The sequence below is a fragment of the Biomphalaria glabrata genome, chromosome 12 (assembly GCF_947242115.1).
Source record: "Biomphalaria glabrata chromosome 12, xgBioGlab47.1, whole genome shotgun sequence".
NCBI lineage: Eukaryota > Metazoa > Mollusca > Gastropoda > Planorbidae > Biomphalaria > Biomphalaria glabrata.
In genome coordinates this window covers 14,373,862-14,394,151 of record NC_074722.1, presented here as the reverse complement: position 1 = coordinate 14,394,151, position 20,290 = coordinate 14,373,862, and the positions used below count along the sequence as shown (strand labels likewise).

The 20,290-nt window shown below is 36.2% G+C and overlaps 3 protein-coding genes across 7 annotated transcripts in view; 1 reads left to right on the top strand and 2 right to left on the bottom strand.

Annotated features, from left to right (window-relative positions):
- Nucleotides 1–4,097, bottom strand: part of LOC106079672 (vacuole membrane protein 1-like) — a 31,030-nt gene extending 26,933 nt beyond the window's left edge. For 2 of the 5 annotated variants that reach the window (XM_056005829.1, XM_056005826.1), the window contains exon 1: nucleotides 3,767–4,089. Coding sequence is in view for 2 of the 5 variants with exons in the window: in XM_056005826.1 (XP_055861801.1) it covers nucleotides 3,767–3,892 (126 nt within the window). In the remaining 3 variants the exon portion in view is untranslated. Of the gene's footprint in view, nucleotides 1–3,766 lie in introns of all 5 variants that reach the window. The other 3 variants (XM_056005830.1, XM_056005828.1, XM_056005825.1) reach the window with 3 other exon arrangements.
- Nucleotides 4,098–4,521: 424 nt separating this feature from the next.
- LOC129922128 (zinc finger MYM-type protein 1-like) lies at nucleotides 4,522–5,277 on the bottom strand. Its single transcript, XM_056006781.1, has one exon. The coding sequence runs from the start codon at nucleotides 5,275–5,277 to the stop codon at nucleotides 4,522–4,524; it is 756 nt and encodes a 251-aa protein (XP_055862756.1).
- Nucleotides 5,278–12,248: 6,971 nt separating this feature from the next.
- On the top strand, nucleotides 12,249–20,196 carry LOC106066299 (protein/nucleic acid deglycase 2-like). Its single transcript, XM_056005846.1, has 5 exons — nucleotides 12,249–12,403; nucleotides 15,427–15,564; nucleotides 16,230–16,326; nucleotides 17,507–17,621; nucleotides 18,873–20,196. The coding sequence occupies exons 1-5, from the start codon at nucleotides 12,350–12,352 to the stop codon at nucleotides 18,982–18,984; spliced, it is 516 nt and encodes a 171-aa protein (XP_055861821.1). The 5' UTR covers nucleotides 12,249–12,349; the 3' UTR covers nucleotides 18,985–20,196.
- Nucleotides 20,197–20,290: the final 94 nt, after the last annotated feature.

Below are 20,290 nucleotides of genomic sequence, written 5' to 3'. Positions count from 1 at the left end.
CAACTTTCAAGACCCAATTTCTGCTGGCATATCCAGCCAACATCACAAGTCACAGATTTTTGTAATAGCAAAACCTTTGAAGTGGAGTAAAAAGTCTACTTGGTATTATTTACGTGTAGAAATACTTCTAAAAGCATAAATTTGGTGTCGCCAGAATTTTTTTATACAAAGTTCTTTTTAACAAAGTATGTTTTATTAGTGTTATCAGTGTTAATCAAAATTTTTTCATACTGCCAAATTATTACTTAAGAATTTATTTTTACTGTCCAATGCCTAAAATTAGATATGTGAAAATCTGTAAGACCGGAAGTAAAAAAATGGCGTCAAATTTTGAGTTCCGTTTTTCTTAACTTCTGTTCATAGGCCCTTGATAGAAATCGATTATGATTTTAAATCCATTTGTGACCCTTCCTTTATGCTCTCTCTACATGTGGATCTGTCCAGTGCCACCTCTTCCCAGTTGCCAGTGTCAATTTTGAAGAGCTTCATGTCGTGTTTGCATACATCCGTATAACGTAAAAGTGGGCGACCAGCGGCTCTCCTGCCTTCTATTAGATCGCCATACAGGATGTCCTGTGGAAGTCGACCTACTGGCATTCTACGAACGTGGCCAAGCCAGCCAAGGCGTCTGCTGCTGATAACAGAGCGGATGTCCTAGCATCCTGCTCTTTGTAGCACATCCTCATTGGTTATCTTATCTTGCCACCTTATTTTAAGGATCCACCTTAGGCATCGGAGATGGAAGACATTCAGCTTTTTTTCCTGCCATGAGTAGGTTGACCATGTTTCACTTCCGTACAGCAAGGTGCTCAACACACAGGTCCGGTAGACTAGGGCTTTAGTACTGCTAGTCAGCAATATGTTGTCCCAGACTCTTTTCTGCAACCGTGACATGGTGGCCATTGCCTTGGCTATCCTGTTGTTTATGTCTTTATCCAGTAGAGTGTTGTTGGATATGATGGAGCCAAGGTAACAAAAGTGATCAACAATTTCTAGTGGTTGGCCATTAATGCTTACTTGAGGTGCAGTGTTTGTGTTTTGGACAAGTATCTTAGTCTTGCTTTGACTGATGTTTAAGCCGAACTTCTGGCAAGCAGCAGATAGTTTGTCAACCAGGGACTGTAGCTGAATATCAGAATCAGCCACAATAGCTGCATCATCAGCACACAGGAGTTCCCTGACGAGTAGCTTCCTAACCTTGGTTTTTGCCAGCAGCCTTGATACATTAAATAGTTTTCCAGAGGATCTTGTATGGAGAAACACACCTTCGTTTATGTCGCTGTACGCATAATGCAGTAGACAGGAGAAGAATATGCCAAACAGAGTAGGTGCGAGCACACATCCCTGCTTGACACCACTGCAAACCTCAAAAGGTGCTGATTGGGCTCCATTGAATGCATAGGCTAGTAGATATAGCAATTATGTATAGGTCTAAATAGATTTTAAAGAGTTTTTTTGACCGCTTCTATTTTTTTTTTATTTTATAGCGCATTTGAAAAAAATTGTTTCAGGTGATTTTGATCCCACTTTTAAAATATTTTGTTAATTTCTACCATCACAACGCCGCCATTTTGTCCACACCCCTCAGACACTTCTTGTAGCTCTAGATCCGATTTGTTTATTTTATCAATTTTTACATTCTAAACAAGTGAAGTTCATAATAATACTAGATCTACTATTAAATTTCTTATTTAATAAGTAGATCTATTGTCTATGAAACTCAATTCCAACTTTTTAACTTTTTGAGCGGGGAGTGTGTCTGCCAGACGCTCTCATCTTCATTGTTAAATGTCAACCAATGTTAGGTCAAAACACCACAAAAAAAAATCATAACTTTCTAACTTACATTCATAATTTATACACCATTGGAAAGTTCTTTCAAAGTATTTTAATGATGTACTAATGAAAAATAGTTTTTTCAAAGATATTTTTTTTATTTCACATCCCTACTAAAATGACAGTTTTACATTTCTAGACCTAGAATAGAGTCTAGATTCTAGATATTAAATTCTTCTATACCAAGGTCAAACCATTATGTGGCTATATTTAATAAGGTAGTTCCGTTTTCCCACTGAGTCACGTGGTTGTGTGTATACAACGCGCACTGTGCTTAGTTTTAGTTAGTTTGTAGTGGGAATCTGAAGCGTTTTAAGTCAATATTTAGTGGTTTCAATTTACTCATTAGCGCTAAACTATAATTTGTTAATAACAGGAGAATCTAGAGATACATTTTTTTTATATTTTCAACTAAAACAAATAGTTAAACCTTTGATAGAAGGTACCGAAGCGTTGGCCTATAATCTGCCATACTGAGATCAAGATTTCTTGATCTATAATGAATGACTACACTTACAGTTCTTAGCATTCGGGTAACCAGTCCTAGAAAAAAAGTAACACTTTCATCCCCCCCCCCCCCTTCCTCTCTGCCCAAAAGTAAACAAGCTTGAACTTGAGTAGAACACTAAAAGTTGGGCAGCAGACCAGTGTGTATTGGTCAGATAGCTCTAGGGTTAGTGTGTAGTCAATATGTCAACTAGTTGTTATAAAAGATAAAAAGACTGCCATGTGTTTTCCTTGTGCGTAATGGGCTTCAGTTGTTTAGCGAATAAATAACACATCTGAAAGTCAAGGATAAATCTAGATCTACTTTTACAGTTACACAGGCCAAATGTATCTTACACCACCCTTTCATTGTTAAATTAGGTTTCTAATTAATAAAATGGATCTAGATCTATTTCGTCGACGCATTTTTGAAACTTTAATGTAACATTTAGTGAATTTCTTAAAAATGATAGACTAACTTTTAATAACATAATAATACATCATGTATCCAACACAAAAAATAATTCTTAATGTTATCCATGTGCATAATGTATTAGAAAGTAGAGGAATATGAAATACATAACGTTAAAAAATAGCGGAAGTTTATGAAAATAACAATGTTTCAAATAATATGCATATTATCCCATATATATATATATGTATATGTGTGTGTGTGTTTTGTGTAGTTTATTTTTTAATTTTACAAGAACGTTTGTAAAAACATCTTCTGTATGTGAATGTAGATCTATCATCTGCATAAGTGTTGACGCTTGTCTTTACTATAAAATAAAGGAAATATCATTGATAATTTAAACCTATCCTTAAACAGTTCTTGGCCCTTTATGACAACATTCGTATAATTATTTGAACATTCAGGGAGTTCTATGCTGTACTCTGTATATTATATTTTAAAATGTTTGTAAATTTTTATGTAAAATTTTGTAAAAATAGAGGAGCAACAGCAATGGAAATATAGGAATACAAGGCCATTCTTCTCTTTGTTGTCTTACAATCACGTGACTTTGGTTAAAGTAGGTCAGAAATACAGAACTACCTCATTAAATTTTTAAAAATATGAAATTTTAATTTTATGTTTAGAAGCATGCCCAGCATGGCATTAACTTTCGAAATAGACATCCCTAGTGTTCGATAAGTGTTAATTATACTCTAAGACTTTGGACAGGATACTTATGATACTAACTAAAAATACAAGTTACAAGGCTGCAAGTGCAAAGAATAATTTATAATGATGACAACACTACTACAGCTGAACTGCCTGAACAGGCATTGAAATTGAATAATTGATTGAATGATTGTTTCATCAATCAATGATTTTCTCGACTTTGTAAAAGTAACTAATCTAGCTTGTCTAGATCTGGATCTAGTCTATGAATCTATTTCAAAAGTCAAATTTCTATTCTAATTTACTTCGGTATTCGCTTACCAAAACCGACTTTCTGCCTTTTGTTGTTCTTCCGAAAGATCGTAAAATGTGTTTCAGCTCGGAAACCGAAAGATGTTGTAGATTAACGTTTTGAATATTATCGGAATATTTTTTGTCCGTTGGCATTGTATAACAGGTTTAGTGTCTAGATTAGATCAAGATTTTTAATAGAAAAAATAATACTAACTTAGAATAAAATAGCCTATTTAGGTTAATTTAGTGAAATACATCCTGTGTAGAGTAGTCTACAACACAACGCATCGGTGGTTGCTAAACTCAGACAGTGACAGCCATGAAATCATCAACAATCATGAGTTTATTTTCGAAATGACACGTCGAAAAGAAAAAGATAATGTAGAACAATTATATAGATTTTAAAAATTTTCACTATGTAAATTAAAAAATTAAAACAGATAGATCTTATCTAGATTTATATTTAACTTAAATAATATGTGTATATCATTAAGATATTTTTAATACGAAAACACTTTTTGAGATATATAGCTTACCTATATTAGAAAAATATCAACTTGTGAAGGAAAATGAAGGTCAGTGTATTGAAACGAGACCATTCGTTACAGTGGCGTACCGAGGGTGCCAGGCGCCCGGGGCGGCATAGTCTGTTGGCGCCCCCCCCCCCCCCCATTAGTATGCGTAATCTATATTTGCATTAAAACAATCACCAATCAATAAATTAATTTTTTTTTTATTGTAAACAAAGTTAATGAACAATCTGAAGCAACATTAGCCATTTCTTATAGAACTACTTTTCGTGATCTTGCACTAGCAAAGTTGTCAATGACATCATCAAAATTAATTGTTTCGACCAGCTCCTTTTCTATGCTTAGCAATGCCAAGTCTGACAGACGCTCCTGACCCATTGAAGCTCTCAAATAAGTTAAAATGATTTTTAGTTTACTAAAAGAACGCTCACAGCTAGCAACTGACACAGAGATTGTCAGCATAATTTGCAAAGCAATTCGCAAGTTTGGAAATATGTCATTGCCATATGAAATAATAAATGAAAGTAATTCTAACGGGCTGCTTGGGGTAGCATCTGGCCGGGTTTTCAGCAACATACTGCAGTCACTGATTTCTATGAACAGTTCAGTTCCATCGATATCAGTTTTATAAAAGTCAGCCAGCGTAGCACAGTGCTGTTGAATATCATTAGAGGTATCGTTAGCAAACAATTTGCTGATGTTGAATAGAAATCCAAACTTTTCATCTAACGTCTTCAGACGACCAAATCGTGTTGTCATCTCCTGGATTAGTCTATCAATAACTGATTTCATAATGCGAGTTATTTCTTCAACCGCAGCGAGTCCTGCATCACCAGCATTTTCACCAGGCATCTGTTTTCGACGTTTAATTCTTCCTTCTATCCTAATTCCCAATTTTTCACACAGAACTTTAGCTGCATTGACTGCAGTGATGCAAACATCTTCTCGAATGCTACTTAGCCGTTGCTGCTGTCCTTCTAAATCCAGTGCTGCGTCATGGAAATTCATTGATGGATCTTGCAGTCGTTTTTGAATCCGGTCAATTTTTGACAAAACTGCATGCCAGAAATCAAGTAGAGTGATGAAATTGAAATTCATCACATTTTGAAGCAAAATGTATGCATCATTCTGAGTCTCACTAATTGAGTACCATCTTCATACAGGTTTTCTACGTTTTAACCATGTTAAAGTCATTGAACGGCCTGCACTTACTGCAAAATTAGCATCCTTGTTCTGAAATACTTCTGGCCCACGAGAAATCAACTCCATACGAAGATTGTCTGCTACGTTTGATAAGCACGTAATGGAATCAAAATCAATGTAACCAAAATCATGTGAATCAAGGAGCATACTCTGTTTACTATCACTAGTGGCTTCAGCAGTTTGAGTAGATGAATTTGACGGCTGCAATTGTATCGCAGAGGTCATCAGAGAGTCATCCAGTTGATAGCAACTTGGTGGATCATTTACTGCCTCTTGTCCAACATTATCAATATCAGATTCTTCTTTGTCGTCAACTTCTGTTTGTCCCAGTTTCTAAAAAACGCTGCATGAATAAGCCAGATATTTTAGCATCCGCTTCTTGTTCTCGTTTTCTTTTGTTTTGTTGAGCTCCGCTTAATTTCTTGCTTGACATGGTTAAATTTGTCAAATATTTATGAATAATGGCCTGAATAATATAAACAAATCATTGTCATTAAGAGTTCACCTTTAAACAATATTAAATTAAATAAATGTGAAATATTCCAATTAGTTACACTTCCAAAAACGCGTCTGCTTTAATCTGCAGCGTAATCGCTGCCTATTATCGCTTACTTTAAAATGCATAGGGAATTTGACATATTTTACCGTACAAATCTAGCAAAACATTTACGAGACTGATAGCCTATTCATGGGTGCTCTCCCCTATATAGAGCGTGTAATACCCAGATCTAATTCTGTATTTACTAGTTAATTTAAAGTGTTTTAAAATGACAATTTCAATATACATTGTAATGTGATAACTCTTATTTGATATTTGTTATCATAATCCTCAAATATACTTTCTTTCATTAGCTGCTCAATACATATTTACAAATATTCTACATTACAATGATTGAAGTTGCAAACGTTAAATACATTCTAATTGATAATTAATTTTATCTGCATGCTTAAAACTTAGTATTTATAGTTCTACATTATCCAAAATAAACAACAAAAAAACTTACTTTTCCTTTAATTAATACAAAAATTTACCCGGATTTATCTGTAAATAATTTGTTATTGGCAACTGTGCCATGTGAGTTCATTTTTATATATTATTTCAAGAGTATCCAATTGTCACCCCTTATTTTACTCTACAACACATCAATGTTTTATTAACCTACCGCACTTGTCCCTCTTTCTCGTTAACACGATAGGCGGATTTTTTTTTTAATACAGGGGGAATAAAAAAAATGACAGCAAACTTCTACACCATCGCACAATGCGACAAGAGCTTACAACAATCACAATAGCCCCGATGACACAGTTCCATACATCAAAGAAGTTTTCCGATCCATGCCGCTGAAAGTATGGTGTAATGTTTTGCTAGTAAAATTAGTATGGTGTAACGTTTTGGTTAATTTGATGGAACCAAAATTATTTATAGAAACATATTGAGAGAGAGAATCAGATAACAGAAAAAAGAGAGAGGAGATTCTACTTGCGTAAATAAGTTCGCAATATGTGCCAGATTTAAAGTCTGCTTTTGAAAAGTTGTTTTTTTTCACTTGGGTGTCACCCCCTTATGGGTGTCACCCGGTGCGGACCACACACCCCGCACCTGCCTAGTGACGCCACTGGTAATACCCATTTTGGCGCCCCTCTCCTGACATTTACAACTCATTATTCATCAATGGAGTTCGGGGCGAAGCCCCGCCGCCAAAAGCGTTTTCTTGCATTCTTCACTGTAGAAACGCATTCTCCTGATATCTAGAACTCATTATTTATCAATGGAGTTCAGGGCGAAGCCCCGACGCCAAAAGCGTTTTCTTGCTTTTTTCACTGCAGAAAAGTATTCTCCTGACATTTACAGCTCATTATTTATCAATGGAGTTCGGGGCGAAGCCCCGACGCCAAAAGTGTTTTCTTGCATTATTCATTGCAGTAACGCATTCTCCTGACATCTACAACTCATTATTCATCAATGGAGTTCGGGGCGAAGCCCCGCCGCCAAAAGCGTTTTGTTGCATACTTCACAGAAGAAACGTACTCTCCTGACCTAAAACTCATTATTCATACTATTAAAAAAGGACCTTTTGAATAATGTTGTACTTGAAAAATATTCTAATATGAATTTATAGGCCCTTAATACATTGCAAAAAAATCCGATTTGTTCCTTGAAAAGATAAGATACCCCACATATTTAGATTTTGGCTTTGAGGATCTCCGCCGAAAAAAAATTATTCGATAAATCATATTCAATAAAATCATAGTATAAATTGTGAGTTATAGTCCCAAATTTATTTAACTAGAAAAATATCAGATTGAGTAAAGGTTAGAAAAAGGCGACTATGAAAAAATGATTTGGGTTTAGAACTCATCTCATTCATTTGAGTTTAGAACTCATCTCAATCGTGACTCTTATACTGAAAAATTTCGTTTGAATTCTAATTTTTTTGAATGCAAAGTCTTTCTTAAAATAGTTATGATAAATTCATGTGAAATTACACAAACTCTGTCTGGAAATGGGAGGAGCGGTAGAGTGAAAATGATTAATCCTCGCTCCTTTAATAGTTTCTGCTAAAGATTGCATTTGGCATTAAAGAATAGGGGTGGGGCGACTCGATATAAGAATTTAATTTATAGTATATATAAATTATATTAGTGACAGATGTTTTTGTTTTGTAATTTCCTAACTGTAATACAAAAAGAAAAAGTATTGGTTTGTCCGATGGGGGAAAGGCGATTGCATGAATCGCCCCTCCCACCTGGTACAACCCTTTTTCATTTAAATTTTACTAATGATAAAATTTGAGATTAGAGTGTGGTACGACATAATATACAATGAGTTCACATATCAATATATAGTTTATATTATATAGATATTCAACTAATTTTGTTCACAAACTATGATTCTCCATAAAAATAGGACCGCCCCCCCACTCAGAGGGCTAGAGTGGGAAGGGCAGTACATGCAATTTTCCCCTCCCAAACCTCACCGAAACGGCCAAGATACAAGAAGGCGAGCGACATAATATAAATCTATATATTAATTCAACTAATTTTGTTCACAAACTATGATTTCTCCATTAAAGTAGGACCGCCCCCCCCCCTCAAAAGGTTTAGGTGGGAAGGGCAGTAGAGATAAATTGGCAAACAGGGAACGACATAATACAAAGATCGGTTAAAATATCAATAACAAGTTTTAATCACATAGATATACAATTGATTATGTTAGCAAGCTGTGATTTCTACAAAGAAATTGGACCGCCCCCCCCCCACTCGAAAGTTTATGGCGGGGGCGGTATTGATACCATCGCCCCCTCCCGACCCCACCAAATCGGCCAGCATACTAGAGGGGGGGGGCGAAATAATCTAAAAATAGGTTGAAATATAAATAATTAGTATATAATATTAACATAAGTAATGAATTCGTATACAAATTGTGTGAATTCTATACTAAAATTCGTCCGCCCCCCCCCCCGGGGTCGGCCGAGTGGGGGGGGGGGCGATCGCCCCTACCGCCCCCCCTGGATCTGCCAGTGACATACATAGGCCTACATACATGCATACATATATATATATATATATATATATATTGGGGGGGGGGATCCCCCCACTGAAAAAATCCTGGCTACGCACTGCTCCTGGGGCTGAGAAAGCTGATGCAAAGTATTTATTTAGTATGTTAGCTTTAGTTTCATTATCATTATGTGTTAAATATTTCGAAATAAGAACTGAAAAGCAGAAGAATAGTTTGTTATGGCGGAGAGTTTTTTTTTTGGGGGGGGGGGGACGGGGGGAGAAAAGAGATTATCGAATTTAAAGACCGGTCCAAGTTATAAGTAAGAAAATAAAATGGAAGGGGTAGATGGCAAAATAAACCCCATCCTAATCGAGTTCCTTCTCGCCCTTATCACTTTATGCTCCACCAGGGCTCGCACGGGATATTGACGCCCTATATACATGTATAATGGCCTCCTTCAGACGTAGAATGACTATGGTTCATCTTGAACACGTTTTCATATGGCTGTGGAGCCCTATTTAGGAGAGACAGGTCAAGGTGGCTTTCGCTTTGATGGTAGAGGATCTGGCCATTTTCCATGTGGCACGTTTTTCTTCAAGAGCTGAGGCCCATGTTTTCTCACTGTCCATAGCTTAATTCTTGTTCACCGTCTCTCTCCAACTAGTGCGGTCTAAGGCTATGTCTTCCCAATGGTCAGTATCATGGGCGTAGCCAGGATTTTTTTTCGGGGAGGGTTTTGGGGGGGATTCCCCCCCCCCCCCCGACCTCCCCCCCCCCCCCCCCACGAAAAAAAATTATATATATATATATATATATATATGTGTGTGTGTGTGTGTACATAATTAATCTTTATTACATTCTGACCCTTTCGGAAGACGTTTATTGTTTATTGTAGACTCCCCGCCCTTGCTAGCAAGGGGGTCTGGGGGAGTTCGCAGTGCTCCCCCAGCGCGGGGCGAAGCCCCGCCGCCGAGCACTATTTCTGGTATTGAAAGCCAACAAAATGCATATTCTGAGGTATCTACAGTGCATTATCTTGCTATTAAAAAGTTTTATTTCACAAACCTAATGTGCTATTCTTACTGAGACCCTCTCGCGCCTTTCGGCGCATTTTCCGGCAAGCTGTTTCCGCAACTCTTATTTTGCGTAATTCATTTTGTCGGAAAACATGTCCCGCAAAACCTCATGCGACGCTCTGTCACAACCTTACTAAGGATTCGACTCCCAGTTCGGCATATGATTTCTTTGATTTAGACCCGATCTCTATGACTGATTCCTAAAATCTGTCTTAGCCATCTTTGTTGAGACACATTTAATGATTTTCAATTTCGGCAGAAGACTATTCACACTTAATTAATGGAGCCCAAGCCACTGGTAGAAATTTGTAACATCTCTTGATTACGCTCTTGGAATTACATGCCTGTATTTCGCTTTAGATTTTATATCGAAAAGGAAAGTTTTTTCGTCAAATCATCTGTTGAGGGGTTTTAAACTAAAAAATCTCTGGGTTTTTTGTTTGTTTTGTTTTTAATTTAAAACCCCATTTAGCTACGATCATAGAATTTGGTGACTGTAGTTTGCTTTAAAATAATATTGAAGAGAGAGGTTTTCAACTCTAAACGCTCTGTAGGGGAATTTTAAACTCAAAACCATCTGGAGGGGTTTTAAACTTTAAAGAAAAAGCCATCTGGAGGAGGGGGATTTAAACTCAAAACCCCTTTGGCTACGCTCATAGATTTTATAGTGTGTAATTTGCTTTTTTTTTTTATTGAAGAGGTACTTTTTAGCTTCAAACCCCAACTGGAAGGGGGAGGGGGGTTAAACTCAAAACCCCTTTGGCTTCGCTCATAGAATTTTGAGTGTGTAATTTGCTTTTTTGATATTGAAGATGGGGTTATCGTAAATTTTGGATGGGGTTTTAAAATCAAAATCTTTCTCAACTGTGCTGTTGGAATTTGGGATTGTTGTTTGGATTTTTTTTTTGTTTTATAGAAGAGGGGGATTTAACTGCAAAAACCTCTGGTAGGGGGTTTAAAATTCAAAACCCCCTGTAGGGGGTTTTAAACTCAAAGCCCCCTGGTAGAGGGATTTGTATCTCAAAACCCCCTGATAGGGGTTTTTAAAATCTCAAAACCCCCTGATAGGGGTTTTTAAAATCTCAAAACCCCATGGTAGGGGGATTTAAACTCAAAACCCGCTGGTAGAGGGTTTTTTAACTCAAAACTGCCTCGGCTGTGCTGTGGTAAGTGATGATTTAGTATTAAAATCTCACCTAAAATAAACAAAATGAAAGCAAAAATCAGTCACTTAATTCCGTCCCCCCCCCCTGCGGGGGGGGGGATTTCATTTCAGGGGGGGTTTGAACCCCAAGAACCCCCCCCCCTGGCTACGCCCATGGTCAGTATCAATGTTCAGATTTTAAATCCCTTTTTATCACATCAATGTAACGGATGACCAGCTTTTCTTTAGCCAGACGCAAGTTGCTCATACATAATGATTTTCGGGATGCGATTGTCCTCCATCCGGCGAACATGTCCGAGCCAGCGCAGGCGGCGTTGCCTGGGGACTGTAAAGATGCTGGGAAAGCCCGTTCTCGCGAGGATCTCAGTATTACACTCTTTCTTTCCATGTTATTTTGAAGATCCTTCGAAGGCAGCGCATGTGGAATGAGTTTAGTTTTCTCTCTTGCTTTGTGTAGGTAGTCCACGACTCTCTGCCGTACAGAGCGTGCTAAGAACGCATGCCTTGTAGACCTCCATTAACGCCGGAAGTGGTAATGGTTCTAAGCTTACCTATAAAATGCTTCCAATGGCAAGCGTCTCAAATAGCCTCTGACAACCAGTCCAATTCCTGGCCTTCACGTGTGGTTCAGATACTGAGCCCACGGAACTGCGTTATCACCAACAGGAGAAGGGGCAAAGGCCAGCAACTGGTGCATAAACCAATATGTTTCTGGCAGGAGGGGCACGTTAGCTTTTATTGGTTGGCTACCCATCTAGGAGAAGGAAAACTCTGAATCGAAACCTCCGTTGCCTTACGGCTATACCCAAAAACGGGAAAGGCTTCGGGAGAAAACCCTGAGGAAAAATCAGGAGCTGGTGACCCTTAGGCAGATTGCTGCACACTCTGCTACAGCCTGGCAGAGCCTGCGGCGTTTCTGATCCCAAACTGTATTGGATATTCCGTTCATGGCGCCCTATATAACCATGATATAGGCCTACCAAGGCAATCTCCAGGGATAACATTCATAAACAGGAAAAAGGAAGGGAAGCTACTCTCAAGGTAGTTGACCCGAATTCTTAGACTTTAACAGACGCCTATATCTAGCTTAGTATTAGATTTGTTGATAAGGTCAATAAGCCATCAATAAGGATGTCCAACCGTAAAATTGGTATTTTAGTAGAATTCAACTTTGAGGATGCTGAGGTACTAGATTTACTCGTATTCGACTCGTACACTCGCGATAGATTCGGATAGTTAGTTATAATTAAAATATTATTATTATGATTATATTGATAATGACAATCAATTAATCATGACAGTGTTCTGTTAGCAGCCATCAAAATGATCAATGACGACAATGATTCAATCATAATCAATGCCATCATCATCTTTATAACTTTATGATCATCATCATGTCCATATCATATGATGGTATATCATCTAGATCTAGGCTCTGACTCTATATCTCATACTCATATAGATCTAGTGACTTATTAGTCATTCATACATATTAATATGGATTTTTTTTTAAAAAGATCTAAAGTAAACCTATAGTATAGGCATAGGCTATATCTGTCTAGTCTAGATCTATCTTCTTTTCTTATAACTTATATTTATATATATATATATATAATATCTAGAGTATAGAGTCTATATATAGATCTACCCCTATAATAGTAGACTATAATATAATTATAAATATTTATAATACAGACATTACTTCAAAAAAGTAGATGATTACATTCTACGCCTACACGTCATATGCATTTAGTCATGCATATTAACCAATGACCTAAATTCTACTGTCACTGTTTCCTGGCCAGCTCAGGCAGCCCATTCCATGCTCTAATAGCACTGAAGGAGGAGCATTTGTACAAATTTGTCCTAGCATATGGCACAAGGAATGTGCCTATCTTTGTGTCTTTCTGAGTATTTTATTAGATTGTGTTTTTGTATTTGAAGATTATGGTTCAGTGTTTTATGTATAATTGCTACCTTACTTTTGAGTCTTCTATATATCTAGATTCTAGAGACTAGAATAGATCTAGATTATAGATAATCTAGGTCTAAATACTATAGATCAAGATCTAACTATAAAGACAAATCAGTAGAAGTAGAGTCGAGATAGTACTAAACTAACTTAAACTAAGTACATAGCAATTTGAAAAGGTTCTCAATACACCTTCCATCATAATAGAAGCGGCCATAGACAGGCTTCAGCAAGTACCAATAAATAAGAAAATGGATGATCCTCCTATGCTAAAGGAAACCAATATTGCCATTCAACAGCTAGCAAGTGGAAAAGCCCCAGAAGCTGACTCCATTCCAGCAGAGGTCTACAAAAAAGGAGGATTAGCCCTAATTGAAAGACTTCTTGAGCTGTTCTTAATTATGTGGGAAGAAAAGTCAATACCACAAGATGCCACAATTGTCCATCTATACAAGCGAAAAGGAAACCCCTAAATCTGCAGCAACCACAGCTTTATTCTAAAGCAAACTAAAGTCACCAAATTCTATGAGCGTAGCTAAGGGGGTTTTGAGTTTAAGAAAAAACTCCAGAGATTTTTTAGTTTAAAACCCCCCAACAGATGGTTTTGACGATAAAACTTCCCTTTTCTATATAAAATCTAAAGCAAACTACAGTCACCGAATTCCAAGAGTCTAGCCAAGAGAGGTTACATATTTCTACCAGTCGCTGGGCTCCATTAATAAAGTGCAGTGAATAGCATGGAAGTCATCTCTGTTGAAATCGAAAAAAGACTAAATGTGGCTCAACAAAGATGGCTAAGTCGGATTTTAGGAGTCAGTTATACAGAGCGGGTCTCAATCGATGAAATCCTATACTGAACTGGGAGTGGACCACTTAGTGAGGTTGTGACAGAGTGTCGCATGAGATGCGCAGAACATGTTCTCCGATAAAATGAATTACGCATACCAAGAGTTGCGATGACATGGAGGTCATTATGAGGAAAGTGCAAATAGGGACAACCTCGTATAACTTGGCGCCACACTTTCATGGAAGACCTCAGAGCAGTGGACACAAGGTGGAAAGAAGCTTCAGACATTGCCAGGGACAGATTTTTGTGAAGACAGCTTCCGCCCAATGAGCAGAACGGTGCGGAAGGATCTAAGTCCTAAGTAAGTAAGAAAAGCAGATTAGGTTTTTGAACTAAAATTTGTTAATAGTAGTATAATGCACTGTAGATACCTCAGAATATGCTTTTTTTTTTGTTTTAAATAATGGAATTAGTGCAGAACTAGTGCTATTATTTTTTACTAACTCCAGGAAGAACCTACGGTACAACAATAAACGACTTCTGTAAGCATGAAGGGACAGAATGTAATAAAAATTAATTATGCACACACACATACATATATATAATATATATGTATATTTGTGGCGGTGGGGGGAAGAAAAAAATCTTTTATTTTAAAAATCTGATACAATAATATAGAAAACTACTTTAACTACTGTATAAGAAACATTTGGCTCTCTGGTCACACACTTCATACACAGAATTGGTTAGTTTCAGAGAGATTAAATAAAATTAACTGTGCTTGTCACTATATCCTGTACCAGTTTATATAATTACACATTGTATTTCTTAATTATGTTTATGTTAGTTATAATTTGGCTTAATCTGAAATATTCTTTAATCCAAAATGGATCCGGTCCCAATCAGAAAGCTAATATCACTTTTACAAATTCTATAGTGGTCCATGCCTGATGGGGCAGATAATATAAAGTTCACCTTTAACTATACTATAAACAACATGTGGCATGACTAACTGCCAAGGAACGAACAACAAACTTGTATGAAAACATTAGAAAGCTGGTAGACTCAGGGGGGTTTAAAAGATCCAAAATCAAAATTTACAAACAGCTTTCAATGGTTGCTTGGTCATGCAATATGCACACTGGAACATCATTTTGTTGTCTAGATGGTCCCAGATGTATACCCTACCTGATGCCATTCCCCATCGTCCTGTGGGAGGTTCTGGGCTAGGATGTAGATTATCTTCAACTCAGAAGGAACATTCAAAACATGTAAAACATTTTACAAACAAGTAAGGAACTTGTAAACCTCATTTTGTTCAAAATATGTGACAACAATACCTTCATTTCATATAATCTACTCTCTTACACTATGACTAGAACAATAAAAGCATTTACTAATTGTTGACAAAGTTTTTTTACAATAAGTTTGAATACAATTCAATTGCAGCTTATTTATCCCTACTATCGAATGAAAGAAGCAGGATTTGAAACAGTTCTTATTGGGCCTGTAGCTGGGAAGCAGTACAATGGGAAACATGGCTACCCTGCAACTTCAGAAGTGTCAGTAGACAATATTTCTGCCCAGGTAATTAGGTCATTTTTTTAGATGGATCAGTTACCCCAATCAGCTTAAAATTTAAATGTGTGAATGAATTTGAAAAGTTGCTAGTCTTACTGGTAATAAATGTACTCAATTCCTCTTTATTCAGTACTAAACAAACTGTACATCACTAGTACATCTCATTAGTTCTCAGTCCAGCTGCCTAGTTTCCTATAGGAGAAATATGCCCCAAGAAAAGAAGAACTACTTATAGTTTCTAAAGCTGTAATGTCTTGGAAACTGTACAATTCATTCGTCTATGACCAACACAGCCAATAACTTTTTATTGTTAACAACAATAGTGTAAAAGAATTTATTAATAAAGAAACCATCTAGCTTTCATAAAAAAATGTATTAAATTTTCTAATAGCAATTTACATAATAAATATAATGGGATGTAATTCTTAAAATGGGCAAAACATTTATCTACCAATTAAGACTTCTGAGGTCAAATTCTTAATAAATAATTAAGATTGGGCTATATTTGAAACGTAAATTTTTTCTGTTAATTGGACTGTTCATAAATGAGGAAAATATACAATTTATACAAATGACCTTTAAAGGCAGTTCGAAAAAACAACAACTTGTTTTTCTAAGTTCACATAATTGATGTATGAAGCAAGTTAAGATGAAGCTATTCCTTTGTTCAGGACTTGTGTGCCTTGATTATACCTGGTGGCTGGGCCCCTGACTACTGGAGGAGAGATCAGCGATTCTTACAGTTAGTTAAAGATATGGACAGTCAAGGTAATCGAGCTATTCTACTATTCTCTGAGTTCTTAGAATCTGTCATCACACTTCCCCAGTTCCTCTTTCTTGTGTGTCATACATTTTTGGTCCTCCTACTGAGCATTTGAAGTTATACTATTTATGTACTTCACTCCTTTACTGACCACTTGATTTGTATCTTGGGAGTACTCTGAAAATGTTGACACAAAGTCTTCTCACTCCTCCCAGATAGAGACAATCACTATATAAGCTGTCCCTTGATTCAAATTAGTCAAATATATATTTACTTTTAGTTAGAACATTTAAAAAAGACATTCATCATGAACATTTTTTTCTAAAGTTATAAAACATTTGAATAATAATAAGTGAACTTGTTATGATTGTTTGGTAAAGCTTTGGATTCCCATGTTGAAATGAAATTTCTCATGTAAGAAGTCCATCAATTTTGTTTGTTTCTTGTGGGTTTTTTTTTTTTAATTAATTTTTTCCCCCTTTTATTTTTGAGATGGGGGATAAGTGTTTCATAGGGAAGTCTATGCTAAATGAAATTTATTCTGATGCAGTTGAAAACTCCAATAATGTAATATTATGGTAGCTTTATGTGTATGCTAGTGGGTGGGTTTTCTATAGGTTTTTAAATAATCTTTACATATTAAGGAAGTTTTTGGTCATGAGTCATGGCTATTTGAAACTATAATATCAATCCAAAGAGCTCTTATGTATTTCATCTGGAAAAGGAAGTGGGCTGTGTCCTGGACAAATGGTGAAGAATTGTCACATCCAAGCTCCTTGACTGTATCACACTCTCAGTTCCAAAAACCTTCTGGATGTGTTGCCTCAGATAAAGGAGAGCACTAAACTCTGTCTGGAAAAGTGCAATCTAGACCTACATCAAAAAGCACCTAGGCTGAAGTGTTATTAGCCTTTTTAAAAATGCTAGCAGGGTTGGTAGTGGGGTTATTCTTACACTTGGTCTTTTCAAAGACCTCTATTTACCCACAAAGAAGGGGGAGAGATAGTTGAATGTTCACTTTCAGTTGTTAAGTAAGACTATCAAATCTTGAATCTGTTGAAATTAACTAAGAATCTCTTTTGGAATTGGGTGAAGAAAGTCTATCATAATCACCTTTTTGTTTAACTGCTTTTTTTTTTTAGCCACCAAAGATCTAACTAATTGTTCTGGTTATACTATCAACAGGTAAAATCCTGGCTACCATCTGTCATGGTGCTTGGATGCTGTGCTCTGCAAAGATTTTGAAAGGGAGAAAACTCACTTGTTTCTGTGCTATTAAAGATGATGTGGAAAATGCTGGGTTAGTTTTCTTCTGTGATCATGTCATATTTGCATAGTTCCTTTTTTTTCCCCCACCAAACTTGACCAGGTGAACAGAAACAATGCCATTTATTTGTTAAGGTCATATAAATTATTAGTTCACCCATTCTTGATGCTGAAGAGCTCCATAAATTTAAAAATAAAATTAACATAAAGAGTACCATTAATCTTGACAATCATATGTGATTACAATATCAAAGTGTTGATTGGTGTAATATGACTCAGACTGACAAGCAATATGCATGCTATGGAGTATGGCTTGATATTGTTGATACCAAACAGACCTAACAAACTCTTGAAAGAGGAAGCCTTGACAATGTTCTATCCTGAACTCTTCCAGTTATGAAAAAAAAATGTCATTGTCCATAACTTAAAGGCTTTGGATTTGATAGTATAGTGGAATATGCTTTATTCAAAGTGGAAAAGGAAGGGGGGGGCTTTGAATTACACTTCAACAAGAATTGACCTCTAGCTTGTTATGGGTGGATGAAAAGGCATACAGCGCTTGGAAAATGTTCATTTGTTTTATTGATCCAGATAGTAGGTGGCTTTGTCTGTAAAATGTTTTGTTAAATGTTTTATATGTTTCGAATGTTCCTTCAGAGTTGAAGATAATATATCTCCTGGTCCGATTGGGGGGGGGGGGGGGGGAGGGTATGATACCGGGACCATTAAGATGACCGAGCAACAGTTCAGAGTGCATACCGCATGACCAGGCAGTCATCCGCTTTAACATCTTTTGCAACACAAACTCACCCGTTAAGGTGGCTGGCTGTTTCAATCACATAGAACTTTTCATTAACACAAACTACCTTTTGAAATCTTTGTTTTAAAAAAGCTGTTTAATCCAATGTGCACACAATATGCATAGGTTAATTTTTAAAACAATGGTAAGCTTTCAGGAGAAGATGTAGCTATTATACTATTAAACATATGCTAAAATACTTTATACAAAATAAAACTATGGTGAATGAGAAGCTGGTCCATTAATGGCGATGTCTTCCGAAGATTAAGGATGATGGTAGTATTTCACATGGCTATTCAAACCCAGAAAAATTTTGCATGACAAATCAATGAGATATTATTATATTTCTTACAAAAAGAGGCAGTTCTCCCCTCCCCTCCCCCCCCCCCCCCCCAAAAAAAAAAAAAAAAAAAAAAAAAGACTTTTAGTAAACTTTTTATAATCACATAAAATATTGTAAACTTTTTTTTTTTCCCTTATCCACAGAGGTTTATTTGAGGATAGTCCTGTTGTCATTGATGGAAATCTCATTACCTCTAGATTGCCCAAAGACTTGCCAGATTTCTGCAAAGCCATTTTGTCACAGCTTGAAATTTGAATTGCTTATGTTGTTTGGTTGTTTTTTTATTAATTATATTTTTTGTTTCTTTTGTTGAGAGAGTTAAAAGTGCAGTATTTGAATGTTGTGTACAGAGGAGTACAAGAAGCAGCAATGGAGTTGTAGAATGAATCTTATATGTGATGATCATAAGCAGCTGTTGTTTATACAAATAAATAATAATTTCATGAAAAAATTAAATGTTAACAATATAACCTGTTTGGCCTTGTTGTAGATATTGTTGTTATTTGCCTATTTAAGTCACGGCTCGATTAGTATAGCCAATAAAACTATTGAAATCTTCCTTAATCTTTGGACTCCATCTTTTAAGGTCAAATAAATATTTACTTAAATGAAATTAAATGTTTGGTAAGAAGGGGTCGTACAAAGAAAAGCTGCTGCTTACCTGGAAAAGCGGAGGGATTTTGTTACGCAAACTGTTACAGCACCCCTACGACCAGGTCGATGAGATGAGCATGAATGCAGAAGGAGCGTGACAAGAGGGACAATAAGAGTGGCCACCTTTATTTTGTTTATTAGAGTTAGCCCCCTTTATTACTTGATTTAAATTAAGTCCCTGTCAACTGTTTACAATTTCCACTCTCTCTTGAGTCTTTCAACTGACCAGTGTATTTTGAATTAAATCTATATACTGTTTAACTAATACTTGTGTTGTACTATTGTTGTGTTACTCAAGAGGAGTGTGCCACTGTTGTGGGAAGAGTATTTCAATAATGAGCTAAGTAGACTTTATCAATTTGTTAGTACTAAATTGATTTATGTAAATGGTAAAGGTCTACTTAGTCTCTTATCCTCTTCTGTATGTTTTTTTTTTGAAAGACATCTTTTGTTTAGATACGAGACAGTAGTGTGTCTCATGAATGACGTCATTTCATTGTTAATGCATGTATGATATTATTGTAAACTAATGTAAACCCTCGCTTTGGTTTTTGACATAAAATGTCTCATGAATGACGCCATTTCATTGTTAATGCATGTATGATATTATTGTAAACCATCTTTTGGTTTTTCGGCATAAGACATTATTGTGCCTCTATGATGGTGGTCCTTTCATTATATTGACCTGAAACTGTCTTGCTACTTTGCTTTGTTTCATTATGTCATTTTCTTTTGGTGAGCCTTTATTGCCATTTATATTTTTCATGATCTTTTCCTTTTGTTTGTAAATAAACTCCTTTTTTTTTGTTGCAACTGAAATCTCAGAATTATTATTTGTTTGTCTCGGTAGTTTTATACATCTAGAGGCTATAGTTATTAGCCTAGATAATATAATTGGGACCACAAA

Bases quoted from the DNA above. Each gene is read 5' to 3' on its own strand.
- LOC129922128 (XM_056006781.1), bottom strand. From the start codon at position 5,277: ATGAATTTCCATGACGCAGCACTGGATTTAGAAGGACAGCAGCAACGG.
- LOC106066299 (XM_056005846.1), top strand. From the start codon at position 12,350: ATGTCCAACCGTAAAATTGGTATTTTAGTAGAATTCAACTTTGAGGAT. The intron at 12,404-15,426 runs GTACTAGATTTA...ATTCAATTGCAG, and splicing joins TCAACTTTGAGGATGCTGAG to CTTATTTATCCCTACTATCG. The intron at 15,565-16,229 runs GTAATTAGGTCA...TCCTTTGTTCAG, and splicing joins TAGACAATATTTCTGCCCAG to GACTTGTGTGCCTTGATTAT.